The sequence below is a fragment of the Stenella coeruleoalba genome (genome assembly GCF_951394435.1).
Source record: "Stenella coeruleoalba genome assembly, chromosome: 2".
Lineage (NCBI taxonomy): Eukaryota > Metazoa > Chordata > Mammalia > Artiodactyla > Delphinidae > Stenella > Stenella coeruleoalba.
The window spans coordinates 135,485,216-135,494,765 of NC_137147.1; the positions used below are offsets into that span (position 1 = coordinate 135,485,216).

Sequence of the window (9,550 nt, forward strand, 5' to 3'; positions counted from 1 at the left end):
CATTTTAATTAGCCTGGGCAGTTTCGATTTGCTTTGTTTTAAATACAGTAGGCTTTTTTAAACACTGAAAATAAAATAAGGCAAGGACTGCCACTACTATCTCCATGGACTCCAAAGGATCCAGTCATCCCAGGTTAGAAGCAGCCTCGGATTACAGATTATTCTCTCACCTAGTAAGTGATCATCAAATGTCAGCCTAACTACTCATTCTTCCATTTATCCCATCATTTAATGGGAATAATTAAGCTATTTGTAAAGGTACATAGTAACACAGTGTGTCAAGATAGTCAAGATCTTAGCAAAGGGGACTTCCCAGGTGGTGCAGTGGTTAAGAATCCACCTGCCAATGCAGGGGACATGGGTTCAAGCCCTAGTCCGGGAAGATCCCACATGTCGCAGAGCAACTAAGCCCATGCGCCACAATTACTCAGCCGGCGCGCTCCAGAACCTGCGAGCCACAACAACTGAGTCTGCGTGCCACAACTACTGAATACCTCACACCTAGAGCCCATGCTTCGCAACAAGAGAAGCCACCACAATGAGAAGCCCGCACACCGCAAGGAAGAGTAGCCCCCGCTCGCCGCCAACTAGAGAAAGCCCAAGCGCAGCAACAAAGACCCAACGCAGCCTAAATAAATAAATTTATTTATTTATTTAGAAAGAAAGATCTTAACAAAGTTATGGGCCTGTGATTCTATACCTATGAAAAGTGTCTAATGGAAAAACAGAGAAGTAGGCAACCTACATATTCAAAGATATTGGTTCACTGTCATAAAAGGAACAAAGAAAAGGGGATTGACTAACTTCAAGAAGAAAAGTTTTTCCTTCATGCTTCCAAACAATAATTGTTAAGAAAACAACAATAAAAATCTTCATCCAAAGGGCCACCCTAGGAACAACAGGTCAAAGTTAAAATGGAAACAGATTCTAATTCCATTTTTTTTCCCTAAATCAAGAGTTAAACTTAGAATGAGCTACATCACAAAATATCTGTCATTTACTCATAGTTAAGCAGACCGGAATGTTAAAGAGAGAGGATTATTAGAGACACTGGACAACAACAGGGGCTTTCAACCCTAGTTGTACATTAAAATAAACCAGGGAAAACTTCTGTTTAATGACAATGCCTGGTGCAAACTCCCAGAGGCCCATTTGCTTAGTCTTGGGTTATGAGTGCCAGCATTTTTTTAAATCCTCAAGTAAAGAAATCTGAATAAAATGAGTAGACTGCATCGATGTCAATATACTGATTATATTATACTACAGATCTGCAAGATGTTACCACTGTAGAAAAATCAGTAAAAAGGGTATACGGCATCTCTCTGCATTATTTCTTGCACCTGCATGTGACTCTACAATTATCTCAAAATTTAAAATGTGATGAAAATTCCCAGGTGATTCCACTATGTAGCTAAAGTTAAAAACAAACAAACAAACGACTGGAGAATCTCAGATTCCTGCCAAATCTAAGAAGCTGCAAATTATTCTTTCAATCTCAGCCATTGAAAGGTAATTAGGAATGTTTATCATTTAAAGATATAATACTTTGCAAAGCCAAACACAAATAATTTATGGTTATTCAAAACTAAAAAATCCAAATTAATGTAATACCCTCCCATTTGTATATAAATTGATTGGATAAACATTATACAGTAGTTCTCATTCACCTCTTGACTGAGCCAGATTATATATATCATGGTAGGTAGCCTGTAAAATGGCCCCCAGGATCCACCTCCTCGTCTTCCTACTTCCGTGTAATCCCTTCCTCTTGAGTGTGAGCTGGACTTACTCACTCAAAACAAGTAGAATATGGCGAAGGGATGGGATGTCACTTCTGAGGTGAAGTTATAAAAGACTGTGGCTTCCATCTTGGGGGCTCTCTATCACACACACCCCTCCTGGCACCCGCCCCACGGGAAAGAAGCTACTGTGTTGTAGGCCACTTTCTGGAGAAGCCCACATGTCAGGAACTGGCCAAAAAACAGCCAGTGAAAAATCTGAGGCCTGCCCAACAGCCACACGAGTGAGCCTCGAAGGGGATCTTCCCCTAGTCAAATCTTGATAACTGCAATCTAGCTGATATGTTGGTTGCAGCCTTATAAGGGACCCTGAGACGAGGCACCCAACTAAGGTGAAGCCAGAATCGTGGTCCACAGAAAATGTGAGATAATAAATGTTTGTTGTTTTTAAGCCACTAAGTTTTGGTAGAAATATAGGGCTAAAGATAACTAATACATACAGCTGCCACAGGTCAAATCCAGAAGAAAGTAATCTAACCTGGTGACTTCTGCCTACCTTTGTTCATAGTATCAAACCTCCCAGCTTCTACAACAGTATCACCCATAACTAACAAACTCTGTTTTACCTGAGCTGACTTCACCATCACCGGGACACACTTGCCTCATTCTTACTTCAATTTCTTAGAAGGGCTTCCTATCCGTCTGTTCTATCCATCTAAATCCTAGACATCTTCCAGATAACACCCATAGATCTCTCTTCCATGAACACCTATTACTATCCATTTAGCACTGACCTAATAGCTTTGAGTGTCTAAATTCAGAGACCATGAACTCCTTGAGAATAAGTCTCATATTTTCTTCAACATGTTATACAGTATTGAGCAGTTGCATTTACAGTATCCAAGACCTTACATCCCTTCCAATGTATCAACTAAAGAAACTCTCTCAACTATTTTTGTTTAAAAAACAAAAACAAAAACAAAAACCCAGGGGGTGAAGAAGGGTGGAAGAAAACCCAAGTGTTCCGACCTAGAATGTGAAATGTCACTAGTTTGGCTTGCATGTTTGCAATAACTGAGTAAAGACCACCCTAATCTGAAGGATTACAGTAATGATAACAAATCCCCTCCATGATTAGCCTAGTAAGTGTTGTGCAGGCTCTTGAAATTTTCCTTTTATTAGTTTCTTAAACAATCTGCCTTCCCTCATTAACCCACTCTCTAGTAATTTATCACTAGTCATTACAATGGAGAAACACTGCTGTTAAATTTCAACTAGACCAGTGGTTCTCAAACTTTAGCTTGCATCAGCATCACCTGGAATGCTTGTTAAAAGAGACTGCCAGGGTTTCCCTAGTGGCGCAGTGGTTGAGAGTCCGCCTGCCGATGCAGGGGACACAGGTTCGTGCCCCAGTCCGGGAAGATCCCACATGCCGCGGAGCGCATGGGCCCGTGAGCCATGGCCACTGAGCCTGCGCGTCTGGAGCCTGTGCTCCGCAATGGGAGAGGCCACAACAGCGAGAGGCCTGCCTACCGCGAGGGAAATAAAAAAAAAAGAGAGACTCTGCCAGAGCCCACCCCCTCAGTTTCTGATTCATAGGACTAATGCCATAAGAGATTCAAAAAGAATTAATGTAATTTAAAGCCTATAGCTCAAGGAGATCAGCTGGGAAAAGATAAAAGTTCAAGAGGAATAAACCACACCAAACACCTTAATAGCTTCAAAATACACACACACACACACACACACACACACACACACACACACACACACACACACACACCTTCCCCTCTCCCCACCCTAAAAGTTAACCAATTTAAATTCATCTTGATACAACCACTTGAATTCAATTTCTTGGAAACAATGAGCACCTCCAACTCACTGAGGTTTTTAAAGGATGTTAGAAAAACAAAGCATTAATGTAAAAAAGACCAATCCATTATTAGTTCATCACTCCTGTTTTAACTTCCCAGATCCAAAAAATCAGGCAAAGGAAAACAAAAACTGAAGGTTCTGAGATGTAAATTAACTTGCCAGTCAGGAAAAGCAGTGGCTAGAACTGACTCCTGTACCACTACACAATACACTGGACTATACTGTCTCTAATTTATGCATGAAACCTCACCTTAGAAGCTCTTTAATTAAATGTTTTAATTAAATAAATGGGTGAAATAATAAAGATTTCAAATCAACAGCCAACAGAAAATTTCCCTCATAAAGATTACATATTTCTGTTGTCTTTAAAACAGGTTATTTAGAATAATAAATAATAGGAAGATGCCCACCCACTTCTCTTTATGCCTCCTCTCTGACCACTCACATCCAACAGTCCCACGCGCCTCTTCCTCAGCACACCCTTTAAACGTGGTATTCCTAAGGGTTACTTGACCTTCTCACTCTACTCATTCTCCCCTGAGTGAGTCAAAATCATGACACTGGATGAACTATGACTATTCCAGTGGTTCGGAACTATCACTAGAGTGGCTAAAAATATAGAGATGCTTAGGCTCCAATTCAGACCTGACTAATGGATAACAATCTTTGGGAATGGAGCCCAAGGACCTCTATGTTCCCCCACCTCCATATGCTTCTTAGGCAAGAACCACGTCCTCTAGAGTGACCAGCACAGACACAAGGTACAACCAACATCTTCTAAAGATTGCTGTGGAAACACAAAAGAGCAAGTTTAAACATCCCTCAACTGCAGAGTTCTGTAGTGTTAGTTTAATAAATTACTTAGACATTTAGGCAATTACGTTAGATAACCACTGTATTATTATTAACCACTTTAATATGAACAATACTAGTTAAGTAAATGTAGCTAGGTAAATTAGGGGCTTTAAGCACTTCTCTATCATTACTATACGTTAAAGAACATCCCTGATCTTTTCTTAAAAGTTCAAAAGCTAAGCTAAGTAGCCACAAAGAGTTTTAATAAAACAAGAACAAATTAGACAAACTATAACAAGAGTTACAGAAAGCCAGAAAACCAAGAGCTTTCTAAAAGAAAAAGTGTTAACTTACTTGATTGAAGACTATAACTAACCCACAGGTACCTACAAATAACAGTATTAATCTGTTGTTGCCCAAAAAAGGAATCAAATTCCCCCAGGAAAGATTAAATTAACTTGGCATCCTTTTTACATTCAATCTTTTTCTCCTGCACATTTATTTTCAAATCCACTAACATAACTGATTCAAAAGTAGCACTGGGAAGAAGGGGATTTAAATTTTCTAGAATTAACAGTAAGCTCCCTGATGTGAACTAAATAAAACAATGGTTTTTAAACTTACTTAAAACTTACTGTCATATTAAACCAACGTTAGTTTTAATTGAAAAACTTAAAGGCTCTATGAATATAAACAGGACTTATAAATCAATAAAAGATAAACATCCCAAAAGGGGGTAAAGTGAGCAAAAGCAAAGGGCAATTTGTGAAAGAAATACCAGTGCCCAATAAACACATTAAAAGTTCAACCTCATCAGTTTAAAAATAATAAAAAAGCAAATTTAAAAAATGATAACCTTTCTGAAAGCAATGTGGTAATATGTATCAAATGGTTGAAAATAAGCAAATTCTTTGACTCAGCAATTCAGTTTATCCTAAGAAAATAAAACATTCAAAGATATATCTATAAGCATAGTCCCAATGGGGTTTATAAAAAATGGAAACTGGACAATAAAAAGGAAGACCAATAATAACAGATTGATTAAATAAATCAGTTTAGATATGTAATTGTGTAAGCGCTTGAAAAATAATTACTTATTGACAGGAGAAAATTGACACTCCTGTTTTTGTAACCTGCTTTTTTCTACTGAAAACATAAAGAGAACACAAAGTTTGACTGTGTTATTATTTTTTAAAAAATATGTACAATGTATCCACAGGTCTGGAACAATTACTACAGTTCAAATTCTGATGTATCTCTCCCAGTGGCAAGCAAAATAATTCTTTTGTCTTTTTTTGCTCCTTACAGCATCAGTTTTTTCTTACAAGGTAATGTGTTACCTGTGTAACTTTTTAAGTTTAAATCTATTAACATAAATAACCTATAACATAACCAAAGCCTAGTTTAGTGTACCATTTGCCTAGTGTATACCATTTGGAGAAAAAACGGTCTGGGATAAATCCTATCCTTTGATTTACTGATGTTTCTAAATATGAACTTTTAACAAAGGAAAGATACTTATTTCAGCAATCCTACTTAAGGGCATGCTTAACATGAAGTAAACTAGGAAAAAAAGTTGTATCAAAAATCCAGCATGAAAACATGATTAAAGTAGGACACCTAAAAAAATCCCTAGTATTTTGTAGGTCTCCTTAGTTCAGTTCATCCACTTTTATTCCTTTTCCCCTAAACTAACAAAGAAAAAATGATGTCACATGCATTAGCTACATCTCTGTTCCAGAAGCAACATAAAGAACTTGTAAGGTTTGGCCTCAGTGATTAAGGACACACCTAAGAGCTGAAAAAGCTGGATGAGATTTACCTACATGAAACAGACTGTAAGTTAAAAAGTTAAATAATAAATATCCATTAATTTTTAAAGCTAATTAAAATGCCAATAAGCTAGCTACAAAGTTTGAAAACATCAGATTTTATACAGGTTTACTATATACTTTATATCATAAATAAATGAAAAGAGAATTCAGGGTTTCACTGTAAATTCAGTTTCCTCAAAAAAAAAAAATTTCTCAATTTAGCGACCTAAGAACTCAACTGTCATATTTTTAGGATCAGAAAGAGCAGTAAAACTTATCTTTCTTCTACAACCCTTCAATTTCCTCCTCAAACTACATCGTCTATAGAAAATTTGCGATTTCCACTCTTTAGTAATAGCACTAGATTTTCAGATTTTTTTTTTTTTACTATTATTCAAACCACTCTCTTCAAATAGGCCTAAATAGATGGTTCCACTTCCAAAAGAAAGTGTCGCTTACTAAACAGTACTGTAAAAATCTATTAATCATTTAAACTCAACAAGTAGGCAGTGACATACTGCTAATTTGCCAGTGAATATTGGCCAACCAATTTTAAGGGGGAAAAAAATGACATACCAGAAGGCAACAGTAACCTGCTGCTCACATATACAGTTTCATTCCATGTAACTAGTGTTTTCTAAGAGTTGCACTGAATCAAGACTCCATTTTTATTCTTCAGTCATACCCCTGACCCCTCATAATTGTTTTCTCCAAATAAATGTAAACCTTTGATTTCCTAAAGCTCAAAAACGCAAAATCTGACCCACGAGAAGATTAAATGAGATGTGGTTATCAACTTAAACCGAGCCCAACTTACTGACCACGAAATACAAATTATCAGAGAAAAGGAGCCCAGAAGCAAAAAGTCTCCACTTGCTAACTCACAGCAGAGTCCTGTCCAATATTACACAATAACACTGCGTTTTGCTGTGGTTTTAGCTGCAAGGCTGGGTGTGCAAGCTGCAGCAACTATTCCAACAGCTTCAAGTATGCTACAACTGAAAAAAGTAGTAGTCAGGACCCAAAAGAACAGCAACGACTTAAAAAGAGGCAAGCAGAAGCCTCACCATCAGAAAAGAAGGCCCATCAGCACCTCTTCCGAGAAATAGTTCCCTTCCCCCACCTTTAAGTAGGCACTTAAGACTGCCAAGCAGATCCATTTCTTTATTAACTGGTGCCCACTTGGGGCAACCGTACACCAAGCAGCTCTCAGGCCTACTCTAACCCCTTCCAAAAGTTCTCAAGTGAGGCTGAAGGCCGGGGAAACCGTCTTAAGGGCCCAGTTCTTCCAGCTCTCCTCCACCCCACCTACGCCCCGCCCCTATAGGCGCTCTTAGGGCCAGAGGAAGGACACCCGGCCCAGGGACGGGCAGGAATTGCCCGTAAGAGAAGTCTTAGGCGGCCGGAGGCCTCCGCCATAGCAGGACCTGGAAAGCACCGCCCCCAGCGCACCTCCCCACACCCGGCGAATGTCTGCTCTATCCCCAGCAGAGACAGCGGAGAAGACAGGGCCGGGAGGCACCGGGCTGGGCTGCGCACCAGGCCCAGGCCTGCCCCTCGGGGCCGCGCGGACCACCCGAATCTGCTCCCGGGTCCGTCCCGGTCCAGCCCACGCCGGGGCCACCCTCACCTGGATGACCTCGTTGACCTCCCGGATACATTCCACCATGTGTTGCAGAATCTGCTCGGCCGTGAGCACCTCGTAGCGGTAATCCTCCTCCTGCTCGTGCCCCGGCCCGCCGCCGCCGCCGCCACCACCGCCACCACCGCCCGGCCCCAGAGCGCTGCCGCCGCCGCCGCCCGTCTCCCCGCACAGCAGTCCGTCCCGCTCCCCGCCGACGCCCAGCCCGGGCTCCACCAGCTCCACCTCGCCCAGATCCAGGTTATCATCGTCCGGCTCGTCGTCGTCCTCGTCCTCCTCCTCCTCGGCGCCGCTGTCCTCCTCACTGCACTCTTCGTCCTCGTCGAACTCGTAGTTGTAGCCCTCGTCCGAGTCCATGGCGCGACGCGCGGGGGCCCGGCGGACGCTGGCCCCTGAGGCGGGGAGAGGGCGGGGACGCCGAGGCCCCGGCTCTCGCTCCGGCTCCGGCTGATGTCCGGACGCAGGCCTGGCTCCGGCCCCGCGGGCCGCGGCTCCTCCCCGGGCGCGGCGGTAGGCGGCTGGCGGCGGCGGGGAGGGCGCGGAGGAGGGAGGGAGGGAGCGAGGGGGCCGCTTGCCGCCCGCCTCAGTCAGACGCGGCTCCGCTCTGGCCTCCGAAGGAAAACAGTCCCCAGCGCTACCTCCACGGCCGCTGCTACTGCTACTGAGCCAACAAAGGGGCGTGCGTCACCGCGCCGCGCTGCGTCGTCGCGTCACGGCTCTTGACGTAATCGCGCCCCGCCCCGCCGCCCCTGCGTAGAGTGCGGGGAGACCCCACGGCCTGGGCTGGCCCAGGGAGCGCGGCGCGCTGCGGCGCGGCGGGAATTGCCGGCTGGGTTCCAGCTGCGGTCGCTCTTTGGGCCGACGCCAGCGGACGGTGTACTGGAGGAGTCAGTGGCCTCCTGGTCACCGAGGGGGACGGCTGGGGGGGAGCACCTGGACCACCCAGGTGGTGGTTTTTGACGCAGGCCATGGGGATCCAGCCCCTCGCGCAATCCGTGGGGGAAGGTTGCCTTCCCACCGAGCCGGGGAGACCCCTCCCGCCCGCCCTGGAGTAATTTCAGGAAAACCTCGGCTGTTCAGCTAATATTCCTGTTGCCTGGGCTACTCAGTGAATTCTGTTTTATGCAGATCGTCTAAACTGTGTAGCAGGTGAACCTCGTTTTGAGTAATTCATTTGATTCTGTACAGACGTGCTGTGATTTTTAAGTCGCCTATAGTGACGTCATTTTAAAGAAGCGTTTCCTGAACTCAGCTTATCAAGCACCTATTCAAGGCCCTAAACAATGTTACAGTCATGGCTTGCCTTAAATGAGCACCGTGTAAGGGGTTTACATATATATTTCTCATCTTCACGGAGCCACAGTACCCATTTTATACCTGAGACTCAAAGGGAAAGAGACTTGACCAAGACCACAGAACACTTGCTCTATTTTAGCGCTTAGGTGACCTTAAATATCAATCATAAAAATACTTTATAATATGTATTATATGTATGTATAATATGTATTATATACTGCATTGTATATAAAATGCATTGTAAGACAACACAATACCGACAATAGTAGAAATATCTACAGACACCAAATAAAGCAGAGATAGTGCTTGTCTCTTATCTGGAAATGTGCTGTGTGAGCTGAGTGTTGATGGATGGCTAGGAGTTTTAACAGAGAAGGTAGGGAAGATGG

The 9,550-nt window shown here is 43.0% G+C and overlaps 1 protein-coding gene across 1 annotated transcript in view; it reads right to left on the bottom strand.

The window, feature by feature from the left end:
• ARIH1 (ariadne RBR E3 ubiquitin protein ligase 1) overlaps window positions 1–8,889 on the bottom strand; it is a 130,297-nt gene extending 121,408 nt beyond the window's left edge. Inside the window, exon 1 of the mRNA XM_079912267.1 lies at window positions 7,854–8,889. Coding sequence (XP_079768393.1) covers window positions 7,854–8,222 — 369 coding nt within the window. The 5' untranslated portion in view covers window positions 8,223–8,889. The remainder of the gene's footprint in view (window positions 1–7,853) is intronic.
• Between the last annotated feature and the right edge of the window lie 661 nt (window positions 8,890–9,550).